This window comes from Callithrix jacchus, chromosome 5 (genome assembly GCF_049354715.1).
Source record: "Callithrix jacchus isolate 240 chromosome 5, calJac240_pri, whole genome shotgun sequence".
Lineage (NCBI taxonomy): Eukaryota > Metazoa > Chordata > Mammalia > Primates > Cebidae > Callithrix > Callithrix jacchus.
The window spans coordinates 43890468-43908152 of record NC_133506.1 but is presented as its reverse complement, the minus strand read 5'-3'; the positions used below and the strand labels follow the sequence as shown (position 1 = coordinate 43908152).

The 17685-nt window shown below is 49.0% G+C and overlaps 1 protein-coding gene across 7 annotated transcripts in view; it reads left to right on the top strand.

Moving 5' to 3' along the window:
• Positions 1-17685, top strand: part of PREX1 (phosphatidylinositol-3,4,5-trisphosphate dependent Rac exchange factor 1) — a 203575-nt gene that overhangs the window by 10085 nt on the left and 175805 nt on the right. For 2 of the 7 annotated variants that reach the window (XM_078371903.1, XM_078371902.1), the window contains exon 1: positions 15828-15914. The exons of 4 other annotated variants lie outside the window; for them this stretch is intronic. Coding sequence is in view for 1 of the 3 variants with exons in the window: in XM_078371901.1 (XP_078228027.1) it covers positions 8045-8086 (42 nt within the window). In the remaining 2 variants the exon portion in view is untranslated. Of the gene's footprint in view, positions 1-7715; positions 8087-15827; positions 15915-17685 lie in introns of those variants that run through there. One more of the 7 variants, XM_078371901.1, reaches the window with a different exon arrangement.

The window sequence follows — 17685 nt, the reverse complement described above, 5'->3', positions numbered from 1 at the left end:
TTTTTCCCCTTTAGCTAACGCACTAGACATTTTACTTATTTATTGTTTATCATCTGCCTCCTTCACCGGGATGTCACGGGCATGCCAAGAGGATAGAGATTTTGATCTGTTTTATTCACTTTGCCTCTGCAGCACCAAGAACAATGCCTGCCACATAGTAGATGTCCATTAAATATGTTTCGAATGAAAAAAATGCTTCTAGGACGTGCCTTTGTTTTATTACATGATGTGATTGTTTTGAATTATATGACTGCTGAGCATTGCTTGCAGACTTTCGGAGACTAAGGTAGTCTTATGTCTTTTGACTTTGTGGGTAGGTGTGAGCTGGGGGGATTTGGCACAGGAGAATTTTTTACAGTGTGGCATTGTGCTCAACTGCCCAGGGGCCTGGCCAGATTGTCTGGGTCTGAATCTCACCTTTGCCCCTCAGCCACTGTGTGACCCTGGGCAAGGAGCTTTCCCTCTCTGAACCTTGGTTTCCTCATCTGTAAAATGTGTTGAGACACTTGGCTCACTGCCTGGCACCTGAGCAGGCCCCAGTAATTAGCAGAGGTTATTTTTAAACATTCTGTTTTAGAATCTTAGTATTCCCTACTTTTTGCACAGGGACAGTTATAGCATCTCATCTCAGCGCCCTGCCTGAGATCCTTCCTGGGACTTGAAATAAGCAACTGAATTCATTTTGACCAAGTGGTCCCTTGTCCTGGACATTGGTCTCTGCACTCTGAAGGCTGTTGGGAGTAACTGGGATGGCTGTAATTTGGAGCTAGAAGATGCTGTTCACTCTCTTCTCCAAGCAACCCATCCGAAGACTGAAAAAACAGATTGGTGTCTCAAAAATGCATGATGGCTCCTCCCATTCTCCTACTGTGAAATCCCTCCACAAACCTGAAAGGGCACAGAATATGCTTTTCCCACATTCTGGGTGACGCTGTTATACATCCTGTTTCATTTACAGCCTTGCAGTTTTGCAGATGAGGAAACCGAGGCCCAGAGAGAGTGAGGTCACTTGTCTGGGATCACACAGAGATGGCATATTAGTTATCTGTTACTGCTAAACAAATTACCATACATCTCGTGGCTTAAAATAATGCCTGTTAATTACCTCGAAATTTCCATGGCCCAAAAGTCTGGGTGCTGTGTAACTGGGTTTTCTGCACAAGATCTCATGAGGCTGCCATCAGGGTATTGACCAGGGCTGTGATATCATCTGACAATTGGAGTGGCAGGTGGTGGGGTGGGGGCATGGGAGGGATCTGCATGGGGTTGTTGTTAGAATTTAGTTCCATGCATTGTGGAGCCGGGGCCCCATTTTTTGCAGGGTATTGGTTGGTGATCATCCTCACTTCCTAGAGGTGCCTTTGGGTCTTAGGGGTATGGCCCTGTCACAATATAGCCACATCACAGCCAGCAGGTGAATCACTTGCTTCGAATCTCTTCCTTTAGGAAGGGCCTAGAAGTGCACTCTCCTCCCCACTTTATCCCCCCATGGCCTCTTTTAAGACTTCATCTGATTAGGTCAGGCCCACTCAGTCAGCTGATTTGGAACCTTAATTATATCTGCAAAATCCCTTTATCTCTGTCATTTATCAAACATAGTCACATTGACAGTCCCATGTATATGAAATGGGAAGGGCTCCTCCAGGGCACTGACAGAGGGCAGTAATCCTGGGACCATCTCAGGGTTCTGCCCACCAAAGATGGTCAGTGGTGGCTTTGAATTTAGGATTATTCTACTCCAAAGCCCATGTTCATGACCACTGTGCTTTACTTATTCCCTCTCTGGCCCTGCTCAGAGTGACCCCTGAGTGAGGTGAACTGATTGGCTATTGGCCTCACTCTGGCTCATTCTGAGCAAGGTGGGGCAGGTGGGATGTATTATGGGATGTGGCTTCCTCTCTGGTCTCTCCAACACAGTTAACAGACCCCCTGCATCTCTCTTTTGTTTTGAGACAGAGTTTCACTCTGTTGCCCAGGCAATGTACTCCCACTGCAATGTCACAGTTCAGCTCATTGCAACCTCTGCCTCCTAGGTTCAAGTGATTCTTCTACCTCAGTCTCCCGAGTAGCTGGGATTACAGGCGTGTGCCACCACACCTGGCTAATTTTTGTATCTTTAGTAGAGACAGGGTATTGCCATATCGACCAGGCTGGTCTTGAACCCCTGACCTCAGGTGATCCGCCCACCTCCGCATCCCAGAGTGTTGGGATTACAGGCGTGTGCCACTGCACCCAGCTGTCCCAGCATCTCTTGAAATGATTTGCCAGTTGGGTTGTTGAGGATGAAGCCAGAGCTTCTACCCCAGCCTGGTACCCCCTTTACCTAGGAGTGTAGGCTTAGACCTGACCATAGGACAGATGCCTGAGTGCTTTCTCCCAGGGGACATTTATGCCAGATGTCATCTGTGCTGTTTACTCTGAGGATGGGGTGGGGAGTGAGGAAGCCCATCTGATTGCATTGATCTCCACATATTAAGGCTTTTCCAGATAACTCATTGTTTAGTGATTTCTAATTTAATTCTGTTGTGCTCAGAGAATATATTCTGTGGGTTTTCAATCCTTTGAAATTGATCGAGACTTGGTTTATGACCCAGGCTACCTTAAGGACCATTCCATGAGCATTTGAAGAGTGTGTCTTCTGCTGCTGTTGGGTGCGGTATTGTACAAATGTCATTTGGATCAAGGTGGTTGGTAGTATGGCTGTGATCTGTATATCCTTACTGCTTGGTCTCCTTTTCTGCTAGTTATTGAGAGAAGGCTGTGGAAGTCTCCACCTGTGACTATAGATTTATGTTTTTCTCCTTTGAGTTCTGTCAGTTATTACTTTTTGCATGTTAAAGATCTGTTGCTGGAAGTACACATTTATGATTATGACTTCCTGGTGAATTGACCCTTTTATCATTATGAAATGCTCCTTTTTACCTCTGATAATGCTCTTGAAGCCTGTTTTGTCTGATACTGCTATAGCCATGTCACCTTTGTTCTGCTTACTGTTTTTCATTTTTTTCCCTTTCTACCTCTGTGTCTTTATATTCCACGTGTATCTCTTGCAGGCATCGTATAGTTGGGTCTTGTGTTTCTAAATCCATTCTGGCAGTCACTGCCTTTTAATTAGACTGTTTAACTTATGTATATTTAATGTAATTACTGACAGGGTTCGGTTTAGATCCAACACCCTGCCATTTCATTCTGGTTTGTTTGCTGGGCACATTAACAAGCACAAGGAGTCTTCTTCCTCCCCCATCCTCACTCTGCTGGAGGTGGAACATGGGGGTTAATTGAATCCCAGCTCCTTATGATGATACTTAGAAAGTATTACGTGATCCAGCTTTGGCTCTCTGTGTGGACCTCATCTCTCCGCCTTGTTCATTCTGTTCTGGCCCCACCAGACTTTTTTCTGTTCTTGCACGGTACTCAGCTGGTTCCAGCCTCTAAGCCTCTTCCTTTGCTGTTCCTTTTACCTGGAGCACTTGGAACCCTGATTTCTACCAAGAGCTCCCCTCTCTTTTTCAGCTCTCAGCTCAAGTGCCACTTCCTCAGAGAGCCTCTGGTGCTTTTCTCTACACCACTGCACTGATTTTCTTCTTGACCTGTCACTGCCTGGAGTTACCTTGTTGATTTACTTGTTTAGTCTCTGTCGCTCCCATTAGAATTATAAGTCGCATGAGGCCACAGCCCTTGTCTGCTGTGTTCAGGGCCAAGTCCCTGGCACTTAGCACATAATGGGCACTCTGTTAGCATTTGTATCAGGAATGAGTGAATGAGCACAAGGGTCTGAATGGGGCCCACTCTGTGGCAGAGGCCTTCTTGGCCATGACTCTGTCTTGGGAGCGTGAACCCCCTTATGGGGGCAGCCACAGCCTGGGCTCCTTGGCCTCCTGCCCCTTACCACACTGGGGAGGGCAGAGGGATTGGAAAGTTTTATTTCTCGCGTCAGGGAGAGCTGGGTGGTCCCAGCCACCAGCCAGTGGCCCACCGGGCTGTTGATTGGGTGGTTTTAAAGATCTATTTCCTCTTGAACACAAAGGTAGTAAATACAGTGGAGGTGTGACTGTCAAAAGCACATTCCCTTATGTCTGTTCGGCTACAGGCACACTTATGGAATCCAGTCTGGTAAAATGATATTCTGTGTATATACCTGGCTGCATATATTCTTCATTTCCACATACATATGGCGGTCTAGGCACAAAACCAAACATGTTGTATTTCTGGGCAATTTTGTAGTTTTCTTTTCAAAGTTAACTTTTTGTTTGATCACTCCCCCTCTCCCGTTTGTTTCATCCTCTCTCCCCGTCATGCACACACACGTTATTATTATTTTCATCCATTTGAGAGTAATTGCAGACAGGATGCCCCTAGAAACTTTGGCATGCATCACTTAGGAAGACAGACATTCTCTTGTGTAACCAAGTGCCTTGAACAAAATCAGGCAAGCCAATGTTTATACTAAATGATACAATGCTCAGTCTATATTCAGACTTCACCTATTTCTCCCCAAGTGTTGCCTATACCTATCTCCTTGCCCATCCCCACCCCCAGTCCAAGATCTAGTCCTGGATGATGCATTGTATTTGGCCATCATCTCGGGTGATTTTGATTGTTCTCAATAGAAACTCTCCACTGAGATGTGGCTTTGCTCATGCTTGTCCCAGACCCACCACTCACTGGTTCTGTGACCTCAGGCAGCTGATTCTTGGACCTCAGTTTCTTCAGCTACAAAATGGGGACATCTCTGTTCCTACCTCATAGACTTGTTCCCTGGTTCCACACATTGTATTGAGCACCTACTGTGTGCCTGGCCCAGATACTGGGATGCAGCAGGATGCAGGGCAGGCCGACATCTGGGCCCTTGCGGGTAGAGTAGAGCAGGTGAGTGGTGGGTTCAGAGCTGGCTCCCTGGGACGCTTGCCATATATGGCTGTGTTTGCTGTTACTATGCTCATTGTAGAAAATTTGGGAAATAAGATGAGTAAAAAGGTCTCACCCTTCCAAATAGCTGTTTCACCTTTGGGTGTATTTCCTCTTTGTTCTTTGCATTTGATTTGAGCCTGGGTGCGCACAGATGACAGCAGATACTGCTTATGTGTACTTCCTCATGTGACTGCTAAACGCTGTCCGTCAATAAGCCTTTGATGACTTCGTAATGAAATGTGGGGGCTGGATGATGGCCACTGTCCAGCTCAAATCATGACTGCCTACCCACTGTGTGGTCAGTGGGCCAGCTGCTCCATCTGTGTGTGCCTGTTTCCTCATCTCCTAAAATAGTGCCCCCATCTTAGATTAATGGGGGAATTAGGTGAATTAGGACTTGTAAAGCTATCAGAACAATGCTTGATATAGTAAGTGCTCCATATATATTAGCCGTATTTATAAGAATTATTATACTAATATATAATTTAATAATAGCATTCTAGTAAAATTATTATTTAACCATTCCTCTTACATTGGGACATTTAGATAGTTTTCAGTTTTTCATAGTGACTTTCTGTGTGCATCTTTGTTGATTACTACCAGTTTTTTTTTTTTTTTAATCAGTTTAGTAACTGAGGCTGAAGAAACCTGGGTTTAGGACCCTTTGGTCCTTATTAGTCCAAAGAAATGATTGGCACTAGAGTCTTGGAATCAGGCTGTTGCACCTGCAAGATACCGAGACATCATCTCATCCAATCATCTCACTTTTCAGGAAGGGGAAACCGAGGCACAGAACTCTTCAGTTCCTTGGTCTGGGGTTACCAAGTGAGTTTGTGGCTGAGATGGAATTGAAATCCAGGTTTTCTAACTCCTAGCCCATGATAGTCTGCTTTTGTCCAACAGCTAAGACTCCCTGGAAGACCGAGAGGGAGGTTTAAATTGTATCCAAATGAGTTAGATGAATCTTTTGCCCTTGGGGATTCCCTTATCTCTGGGAAACTTCACTTTCAGATTCTTGGACTTTAGTAATCAGTAGTGTGAGGTGTGTGTGTGTGTGTGTGTGTGTGTATCCAGGTCTAGTGAGCAGTGTGCATGCACACGTGTGTGTGTGTGTGTGTGTGTGTGTGTGTATCTGATTCTGGTCAGAAGTCATTGATTGCACCCTTGCTGTGGGCCGGGCCTTGTTCAAGCTGCTGAGGACACAGATGAAAGCAGAGCAGCTCACTTTATTTATGATCAGAACCACTGGTTCCAAATGCGGATTCCTAAACCCAGGTTAGGCCCATACATGGGTTTTGTCAGCCTGTACAGTGTTTTAAAATGTTTTGTTTAAGCTGGGTACAGTGGCTCAGGCCTGTAATCCTAGCACTTTGGGAGGCTGAGGCGGGTGGATCACCTGAGGTTTCATGACCAGCTCGGCAAACATAGTGAAACCCCGTGTTTAATGAAAGGTAAAAATTTTTATTTAGTTGCCAACACTGAAAAATCAAGACATTTGATACAAAACTCCATTATTTCTGGCTTTTCAGTAATCAGAAGATGTATCACTTGTACTCCTCCAGGCAATGTTTGGCTGGACCTGAAGAGAGCTGCCCCTGCTGCAGGGCATAGGGCTTCAGTTTTCGGTTTGCCACAGTCTCCACCCCTCCATAACATGTTCCTAGCACCGAGACCAAACATTGGTTGCCATTTATTATTACACTTGGCCTACTGGTTTTTAATTTTTTTTTTTTTGAAGCAGAGTCTTGCTCTGCTGCCCAGGCTGGAGTGCAGTGGCATGATCTCGGCTCACTGCAACCTCTGCCTCCTGGGTTCAAGCGATTCTTCTGCCTCAGCCTCCCAAGTAGTTGGGACTACAGGTGTACACTACCATGCCTGGCTAATTTTTGTATTTTTAGTAGTGATAGAGTTTTGTCTTGTTGGCCAGGCTGGTCTGGAATGCTTGACCTCAGGTGATCCACCCGCCTCAGCCTCCTAAAGTGCTGGGATTACAGGAGTGAGCTACTGTGCCCAGCCAATTTTTCTTTTTTTTAATTGAGATAAGATCTTGCCTTGCTGCCCCAGCTGGAGTGCAGTGGTGTGATCACAGTTCACTGCAGCCTCCAACCCCTGGGCTCACGTGACCTTCCCACCTCAGCCTCCTGAGTAGCTGGAACTACAGGTGTGTGCCACCATACCCAGCTAATTAAAAAAAAAAATTTTTTTAGAGATAGGGGTCTCACTATGTTGCCCAGGCTGGTCTTGAACTCCTGGGCTTAAGTGATCCTCCTGCCTCAGCCTCCCAAAATGTTGGGATTACAGGCATGAGCCACTGTGCCCAGCCTGGTTTTTAATTTAATTTTAATTGCAGAGTTAAGAGGACAGAGGAATGTTTCTTCTAACCCTTGTATATATCAGATGGAAAATTGAAAGTCAGACGAAGAGGGTTATGTGTTTTAAGAAAAATGGAGGGTAGCCAGTTTCTCTTTGGAAGAGAAGAGTATTCCTTTGTGTTTGCCAGCAAAGACACTTTTCTCTGTTAAAAGGATATAGTATTCATTGCTGTTACTTAGGGGACCCACACAGCATCCCGTTACCTGCCCAGCCCTTATAGGGGTTTTAAGTTTGAGATTCGTTTTCCAGTTTGTGGGTGGTCCTTGTTCTTTGAGGTGAAAGGGGAAGAAGGCCGGTCTCTCTTAGAGGGTGCAATTCTGTTACCCAGACTTCCCCTTCCTGTGGTCTGTGGGTAATGGCTCCCTTTTCTTTTCTGCAGCATCAGCTACTAAACAGGAGGTTCCACATGGTCCATCCTACTTCCTTCACTTGTGGCCTTTTGGGAGACCCTGGGGGTAGGAAGTAGTGGGTTCCTCCAGGGGCATTAGAGGGTCCCTGCCTGAGGCCTCCTCTTGGGTTGCAGGACCCTGATACCATCCAAGTCAAGCTTGGTGTCTTCCTGCTCCTGGGCAGCCTATTGGTGGCCTGTCCCCTGGCCTTGTTTCTCCCTCACTTTGAAGATTTTGAAATAACAAGAACAACAATAAAGACAGTGGCGCTGCTACTGTTGCTGCGGCTGAGATCAGCAAGAGGCAGCGGGTTGTCAGGATCCTTTGGTTGCAAGCAACAGAAAACCCCTCTCAAACTGCCTTCACCAAGAATGGGAACTGCTCTGCATTTTCTTCGGGCGGCTGCCTCCTGGGTGAGAGACCTAGCTCTGCCACATGGTAGTTGGGGAGGAGTGGTTCCCAGAAGGAAGCCTCCAGGGGTTTTGGGACCAGAAGAGAGGGAGGGATGCCACAGGGAGCATCTCTTCTCCCCTGTGCTGGTGCCTCCATCCCAGATGCCTTTGCCTTCCCCCAAGTCTTGGGTCCCAGGGGAGCCCTGTTGGCCTGTGGCCTGCTTCCAGTGGCTCTTGGCCTTTCCACATCTGACCTCAGAATCCTTGCTCCTATCCTGTCTTTCTTGACTATTCCAGTTCTCCTGGTGGATGTCTCCTGGTGCCCACATCTATGAGGAACTGTGTCCAGGGGACACTTTCCAAGCACCGTAGCCCCCCCAGGAACCTAGTGGGGAAGGTGTTCCTGCGTTGCCTGTTGACTGTGTTGATGAAGAAGCGGAGGCTCAGAGAGGTTCCCCGACTTCCCAGAGTCATTCAGCACCCTTCTCTCTTGTTGAATAATCAGCTGTGTGCATTTTGTCTTCTTTGAATCCAGGCTCTGCACCTTCTAGGGGTGTCACATCAGGGAAAGGACTTTGCCCTTGTCTTTGTGGGAAGAGCTTTCCAAGCATGAGAAACAGAGTGCAAAAGCCCTGGGGCAGGAGCCTATTTCAGGATCCACAAGGGGCTGGCGTGGCCAGGGGCAGAGGTATAGGAGGTGAAGTCAGAGAGGTGGCAGTAGGAGTAGGGAGGCTGGTGGGCAGATGGTACAGGGTATTGAGGCCCACTGTGAGGGCTTTGCTTTTTATGCTGAGTGAGGTGGTCGGCCTTGGAGCATTTCAGCAGAGGAGGAGCAGATCTGACTCAGTTTTTGCAGGATCCCTCAGGCTGCTGGTGGGGAGTGGTTGATAGGGGATGGGGTGGAGGCTGAGGAGGAGGCCGCTTCGGCAGCCTGGGTGGGAGAGCTCTATCTTTAGGTGGCTAGAAGTCAGTCAGTCACCCCTCCTTTATGCTCCTGTGCTGCTCATGAGCTGTGTGACTTCAAGTCCTGGCTGCTTTTTTTTTTTTTGTCTTATATTTTATTTTTATTTTTTTTTTAATTTATTTATTATACTTTAAGTTCTGGGGTAGATGTGCAGGTTTGTGACATAGGTATACATGTGCCATGGTGTTGGTTTGCTGCATCCATTGCCCCGTCATCTACATCAGGTATTTCTCCTAATGCTATCCCTCCCCAATCCCCTGACCCCCTGCTATTCCCCCACTAGCCCCCACACCCCAGGCCCCGGTGTATGATGTTCTCTTCCCTGTGTCCGTGTGTTCTCATTGTTCGACGCCCACTTACGAAGGCTTCTTTTCTTGGAGCCTCTGTTTTCTCATCTGCACAGTGGTGTTCATGATGTCACCTCGCTGTTGGGGCTGTGGGGATGAACAGCATGAGCTGATAAATGTAAAGTACTCCCGGAGTGCCTGGCCCAGCCTGAGCCCTCAGCAAATGTTTTCGGAGTGAGCCAGTGAGGGGATGGCAGGGAATTTGGGGCTGCCCCAGCTCTGCCCACGGTGCCTCTGCCTGAGGTCAGCCCCAGAGCAGGAAGCACCCTGTTGTTCCCCCACTCTTCTCTCCCCCTCCCCACACACAGAGCTTTGAATGAACAGGACCCAGAATGTTCTGGCAACAGTGCCCCCCTCTTCCTACTGACAAAGCCATCTTTGTTACACCCGGGTGTGAAATCCATTTCAGAAATGAGGATGGTGCAGGCATTGGCTTGCAAGGATGGGGAAGGGCTTGGGAGGAAGGTATCCCCAGCCTGCCCAGGGCCCCCTAGGTAGACAGCCTGCTCCGCCATGCCCCTCTAGCCTCATTTGGGTCCAGAATGCTCTGGAATTGGTAGTGTTTTGTGGAACCGTGTGGAGCTGCATTTCTGCTGAGAAACCACATCAGTCAACATCGCCTTCCATTCCTTACCATTGTCACATGTACACAAGAGGCATAATGCCCAGCACTGGCGTGGCTGCAGGGAAGCGAGCAGTCCCAGAGGACGCTGGTGGGAGTGTTCATGATTGCTGTTTTAGGGGAAAATACATTGGTAATGTCTTTAAAAATAAAGACCCACGATACCCTTTGATTCAGTTCCTTTAGGAATCTCTCATATAGAAACGAAGAAAAAAGTATGTAAAGATGTAAGTTACAAAGATGTTTATTTCAGTGTTGTTTCTAGTGGCAAAAGAAATGGGCAACCCTGTGGTGGTCATTAACAGAGAAAAGTCTCACTAGGATGCTTGTCGATTCACATGTTGGGGTGTCGAACAGCTGCTGGAAAGAAGGAGGCTGGTCTCTATGGACGCGAGGGGCTGTACATGCTGTATCTTTAAGAAACGCGAAGCTGCTGAGTGAAATGTAGAGCGGGACCCCAATTTTATAGGGAAAAAAACACAAGAAAGGCCCTTTCAGTGAGTATTTATGAGTGTGGAGAAAGATACTGCAGGATGTGTGCGGATGTTACCCTTGGTGGCCTCAGGCTGAGAATGGGGAGGAGTGCAGAGAAAGATTTTTCACTTTATCTTTGTCTACTTTTTTTTGCATTGCTACACTAGTTATAATTAACACATTATTTTTCAAATTAATATAGACTAACAATAATTAAAAAGGCCAGTTCCCTGCCAGTTGTCTTTTCCCTCATGCCTCATGTCAGCATGGCTGAACGCCCCCGCATCCAAATCTTCGGTCACGCTCTGTTCAGATATCACCTCCTTGGAGAGGCCTTCCCTGACTGTTCCATGAATGAATGGATGTTGGATTCCTTGGATTCCATGAGCTGTCCCGACACTTCCTCTGAGAAGCCATGGCTGCTACCCTTACGCATCTCTGACTTCCTTTCCCCCAGTCCCAGCTCTCCATACTGGTACTGAGCTCTCCACATTCTACCTGGTGTTTCAGGGCCACCTTGACCTTGGGATCCCTGATGCTGAGCTCAGTGCCTGGCACACAGTCAGTGCTCATTGAATGCTTGTTGCTCCCTTGTCAGGGAACTTACCAATCTGACAGCCCAAAGTCTGAGAGGCCCTGGTATATATTTCATTCTTGGTTCTTCCTCTTACTGGGGGTGTGACCTGGGGCAAATCATTTAATATGTTTGAACCTTAGTTTTGTCCTCAATAAAGTGAGAGTAATAGTAATCCCTTCCTTCTAGGACCATTGTACATCTGAAATGAACCATGGTGTGCAAAAGATGTTTCATGTGGTGCCTGGCACATAATAAATGCTTAATTAATGTTAGCTGTTATTAATAATAATGAACCAAGTCTGGAGTTTAGAACAAACAAACAAAAATGACCATTTAGTGACACCTGCTGTGGGCCAGACCTATATGTAATATTGGGTCACATAAACCCTCCCACAGGCCTTTAAGAATCAGGTTAGCAGGTGTCTGAGCAAATTCTGAAACCAGGTTCCTTAAGGTCACATTTGGGCCCTAGATCTTCATCCTCCTGGAGCTGATGCTCTAGTGGGCATAGAACAGTGGTTCTCTCACAAGGGCAGTTTCGTCCCTCCCCCGAAGCGAACATATAGCAATGTCTGGAGACATTTTTGGTTGTCCCAAATGGGGAGGAAGGATGCTACTGTCATGTAGCAGGTGGCGTCCAGGGACGCTGCCAAAAGTCTGGTAGTGCCCTTGCACAGGCTGATCACATAGCATTACCTGGCCCCAAACGTCAGCGGCACTGAGGGGGAGAAGCCCTGGTCTAGAGCAGTGTCTGGCACATCCCGAGAGCTCAGCGCATGTTTGCCACTTTGACGACAGTGATGACAGAAGTATTTCTGTATTTGCCACCTGTCTTACAGGTGAGGACATTGAAGCCTGGACAGGTGTCACAGCTGGGTCTACTCCTCATTGTCGGTTGGCACTGGAGCTGGGATTTGAACCTGGGTCTCGACTCCCGAGGCTGAGCCCTGTGGCTGGGTGGGAGCAGGATGCCTCATCCGTGGTGTCTCTCTCAAGAGTTGGTGGCTGCTGGGGGGCACAGAGGGGCGAGGTGGGATTCTGGGCTCAGGGCTGGTCTGTAAGTCCAGGAAGAGGGAAGTCCCTGGTGCCAAGGGGACCCTGGAGAGACCCAGCCTCATGTGTGGTACTGGCTGCCCCTCCCAGCTTCCCAGCTCGCTGCCAGCACTTGTCTGCCAGTCACCACGACGCTTTGGGCCAAGACACATTCTCAGCCCCTCCCTATGTGTCAGGTCTTTGGCAGCTGCAGAAGGTAGAGTGGAGGGGGTCTCTCTGTTTCTGCTCCTGAAGAGCTGCACTTGGTAGAGAGCACGTGGTGTCTGCAGCCTGGCCGTGGCTGGGTGGCTCAGCTGCCAGTTAACCTGTATCACTTTGCTTGCCCTTCCCTGACTGAGCCTGAGTTTCTCATCTGGGTGATGGGGTTGGGGGAGGGAATGCTCATTCCTGCCCTCCCTACCTCTTTGGAGCAGGCTAGATGGTGGATGTGAAACTCTATTGTCCACAGCAAGCCGTTCTAGAACAAGGAGCTGATGTTGTGTTGCTGTTTATCATCCCTTCCTCTCCCCGGCATGTAGCCGGGAGGCTGGTGGGCACTGGCAGCCTGGTGGTAAGGAGATGGGGATGATTTCTTCCGTCTCTTCCTCTGTTCCTTCATTTTCATTCTGTGGTTGAGCTCATCTTCCTCAGTCACTTAAAATGCCATCTATTTGCTGACATTTCTCAAATTTATTTTCCTTGCCCTGACCTCTGTCCCGACCTCTAGGTGATGACTTGACATCTCCATGTGGGCATTCAGCAAGCATCACAAACTTGCTGTCTTCTCCCCACACCCCTCTTACAGCCCCCTCCTTCCAGTCACTGTGGTACCTCTTTGGGCCATCTTGACGCCGCTCTTCCTCTTACATCCCACATCCAACCCATCAGGAAATCCTGTCGGCTCCAACTTGGACAAGCAGCCAGGGTCCGGCCACTTCTCACCCCCATGGCTAGCCCCAGGTCTCAGCCACCACGCTGTCCTGCTGGGCCTCTTGCAGTTACCTCCTCCCTGGTGCCATGCTTCCACCCTTGCCCCGATGGTTGGTTCTCCACACATATCCTGTGTAAGTCCAGTCACATTCTTCCTATCTGAGCTGCTGCTGGCTCCCACCTGACTCAGAGGAAATATCAAGGCCCTGCAGTCCATGGTCTTCTGACTTCCCACATCCACCTCTCTGACTTCATTGCCAAACACACCCAGCAAACTCCTGCCTCAGGGCCTTTGCACATGCTGTTTTGTTGGTCGGGAACATTCTCCAGGTATCTGTGCACTTATTACCTCTTCAGGTCTCAGGCTTCTCCCTCTCAGCACAGCCACAGTCACATGTACCGAGAACAGGACTCAGGGCATGACTTCCAGGTGATGCCATGTAGATTGCAAGGTGTTTTTTGGGTGTGTGTGTTGAAGGTGGTTGGGAGGTGGAATTGGGGTGCTGCTGGTCTTGGTGACAGGGGGCCCTCCCTCTCCCTATACACACCTCTTTTGCCCCCTGGCCTCCCATTGAAAGTCCCACCTCCACCCATCGTCCCCTACTCTCTCCCTCTTCTCCGTACCACTTGTATTTGATTCACTTATCTGCTTATTGCCTGCTCTCCCCTCACTAGAATTTAAGCTCCCAGAGGGCAGGGGTTTTTGTCTCTCTTGTTCTGTTGTGTACCCACACCTAGAACAGTGCCTGGCCCATAGAGGGTGCTCAGTAGGTTTTTGCAGAGTGAAAGGACGAGCTATCCAGTCAATGTCATGTATTTCCTGAAGATTATATTGTATCCCAGGCCTTCTTCTGGGCACCAGGAACGCAGATGACTCAAACAATAGTGTGTGTCCTCAAGGGCCCGGCAGGGGGGAAATGGGCCTGTAAGTGAGACATTACAGGGTGATAGGTGCTGTAACAGATGTATCACTCAGGACTGTTTGGGTTGTAAGTGACAGAAACCCTAATTTGAAGAGTCTGAAGCAAACAAACAAGCAAACAAACAAAGACTTTTTGGGCTTGTCAGGAGTAATGACCTCAGGCACAGTTGGATCCAGGCGTTCCCTGTCGTGACCCTGAGGTCATGGACCCATCCAGGAACCAAGTATTACCCATCCGGAGGGCCCCCAGAGCTCTGATTGCCCAGGCCTGATGGGTTGAGGTGCTGGCACATACCAAGAGCAGGACTCAGGGCATGACTTCCAGGAGATCAGAAATCGGGATGATGCTGTGTGGATTGCAAGGTGTTTTTTGGGGGCATGTGGCCCTGTGTGTTGAAGGTTGCTGGGAGGTGGAATCGGGGTGCTGTTGGTCTTTGTGACAGGTGGCCCTCCCTCTCCCTATACACACTTCTTTTGCCCCCTTATCCCACTCGTTGAAAATACTCCTGGCTGTCACTCTGTTCCCCTTCCCTTTATCACAAAGGGGCTCCAGATGGCGCGGCTCTTGGGGAGTCTGCCACACAAATCTGTTGGGTTCATCTCCCTGTTCTCCCTCCCCCACTCGCATATGCTGGCTCTGAGCTTCTTGGATCCTATTTTGGGCCTGAGGGAGGAAAGATGCTTGGGGTCCCTGGATTGGCCTCGATGCTTTTTCTGGTCTGGCCTGTGCTGCTGGGAAGCCACGTTTTGCATGAAATTGGCCTCGTGGGCTTGCCATGAGCCTTTTGGTTCCCAGAGATGCCCTGAACCAGCCATGCCTGCTTTACCTACTCATCTGGGGTTTAAACCAGAATATCCCAAATTTGACTATACCTCTGGGCCACCTGGGGATCTAGTTCAAATGCACATTCTGGATCAGCAGGTCCAGAGTGGGGCCTGAGATGCCGCATTTCTAGCAAGCTCCTGGGAGATGAGACACTGATGCTGCTGGTCCAGGGGGCACACTGGGTGATGGGGGTCTAAGGCACCTTCTCAGGAAAGCCCCCTCCTCACTCCCCAGCCTGGGCCAGAGCCCCTGTTACAAGCTTGCAGAACGGCCTGGCTTCTCTCAGAGCCCTTGCTGCAAAGGGAATGGGGGATTCCCCCACCATGTCGGGCATGCTTAGAGCTCCAGGAATCTTGTTTTCTGCTGTCTTTATGCTGTCTAAGCAGATACTGACTAAGGTCCTACTGTGTGCCAGGCATGGGGGAAACAGGAGTGATCACAACAGACAAAATCCCTGCTCTTCTATCTCTGGTGTTTGGGTTGGGGGAGATGAATAAAGGACGAATAACAAATGAGAAAAATCTTGCAAGTGACAGTAAGTGCTACGCAGACAGTAACAGTGATACGAATTAGAGTCGGGGCTGTTTTGGATCTGATCATCAGGGAAGGCCTGCCTGTCTGATGAGGTGGCCTGTGAGCTGGGACCTGGGTGCTGAGAAGCCAGCCATGAGAATTATGGCAGGAAGAATAACCTGTGCAAAGGCCCCGAGGCAGGGATGAGCTTGGTTGGTTTCAGGATCATCAAGGAGGCTGGTATGGCTGGGTAGAGTGGAGTGAGGGGAGAATGGGTGGGAAGTTCAAGGGCACAGCGGTGGCTTCTGACGAGGGCCTTCCCGCTGCATCATGGCACAGCGGAGAAGGTCAAAGAGAAAGCAGACATGAACGAAGAGACGAAACCTGTGGGGTGTCCTGGCTTTGTAACAAGCATTCTCGGGGAACAAATCCAGACTCCCCAGAGTGAGAGCTCGCTACCGTGAGGATGGCACCAGGCCACTCATGAGGGGTCCACCCTCGTGATTCAGACACCTCCCACTCGGCCGGTCTCTCAGCGCCGCCTCACTGGGATCAGATTTCAACATGAGTTTTGGTGGGGACAGACAAGCCATAGCTGAACCATAGCAGAAGGCAAAGATAAGTGGGGAGACCAGTGAGGAGGTGACTGCAGCAGCCCCGGGGAGAGGTTCGGGTGGCCTGGCCCAGGGTGGTGGTGGGAAGAGGCGGGTGGCCGGATGCAGGAGGCAAGCTGGTTTCTTAACAAAATGCCTGTTTCCACAGAGGTGAAACTGCATCTTGGCCCTTACCTACTGAGGGATGGTGCTTTGGCCAGAAGGGACTCCATTACAGGATGCTTTTAAGAGGTTCCTTGGGTGTCTCCATGTAGTGGGGCTGGGCTTGCTTTGAGATGACTTGGGGCAGGCGGGTGGGTGGGTGTCAGGCCTGGTGTGGTCTCGTCTTCTCAGCAAGAGGGAGAGTCCGACTGGCCAGCCTTTCAGAATTAGACCTTCAGCCTCACCAAGGCATAAGGCATAGGGAGTTGCTGAAGGAGGAGATGTTCATTGGTTTACCCAGCTTGTGTTGTTTCCGCTGCCCGCGATGGCGTAGACACTAATGTCAGTACGAGTACTGCTACTAGTAGCTAATTCTTCACACAAGCTAGACGGTGTCTTAAGCTCTTTGGTTGCTTAATCTTGTGGGATACTCACTGTAACCTGTGAGGGAAAGATTTTTTTTTTTTTTTCGAGATGGAGTGTCACTATCACCCAGGCTGGAGTGCAGTGGTGTGCTCTCAACTCACTGCAACCTCTGCCTCACAGGTTCAAGTGATTCTCCTGTTTCAGCCTTCCGAGTAGTTGGGACTACAAGTTTGTGCCACCGTGCCCGGCTAATTTTTTGTAATTTTAGTAGAGACAGGGTTTCACTGTGTTAGCCAGGATGGTCTCGATCTCCTGACCTCATGATCCTCCCACCTTGGCCTCTCAAAATGCTGGGATTACAGGCGTGAGTCACTGCATCCAGTCACGTTAGGGAAGGATTCTTACTATCCCCATTTTATTCCAGAGACATGCAGGAACTCTCAAGAGGTTACCTAGCCAGTAAGTGGCAGATTTTAAGCTAACATATTTTTAGAAATCCCATAATTATTTGTCTCTACAGGCTGAGTGCGGTGGCCCACACCTGTAATCCCTGCACTTTGGGAGGCCGAGGCAGGAGGAGTGCTTGAGGTCAAAAGTTTAAGACCAGCCTGGGCAACATAGCGAGATCCTGTCACTATAAAAAGAAAAAAAACCTCCAAAAATTAGATATTTGCATGCACCGTGTTTGGTTATATACCGTGTATGTTAAAGGCATTGGTCTCATCATAAAGGTCCATGTTCAGCCTGTACCATGGTTCTTGGGGCCTTGTTTTAGCCCTGCCCGAGAGCCTCAGAATGTGGAAAGTTGGCTGCTTTTGCCATCTCAGAGGCTGTGCTCCCTTTCACGTTGTGTAGGTAAGTTCTGCAGCTTCCCTGGTCCTCAGTTTTCTCATCTGTGACGTGGGCGTGGGAAAGGGGGAACAAAAACTCCTACCTCACAGGACCACCAGGTGGTAAGGCTTTGGGCTTTGCCCGGAGCCGGGCACACGTCATAAGTGTTCAGTGGTTGTTGGCTGCTGTTACTGTTACAATTATTATCTTTATCCTCACTGATACGTTGAGTTGTGAATGGAGTGCCCAACTGCCTTGGTTTGCTTAGGACTGTTCTAGTTTTAAAACTAAAAGTCTCATATCTCAGGAAACTCTTCAGACCTCAGTAAACTGGGGCTGTTGGTCGCCCTGCAGATAACGGGCTTATCAATAAATCCAGTCCCCTAATGTCAGCTCAGCCTGCATTTGAACTTGGCCCTGCCACTTCCCAGCGGTGTGACCTTGAGCAGGCTACTGAGGCC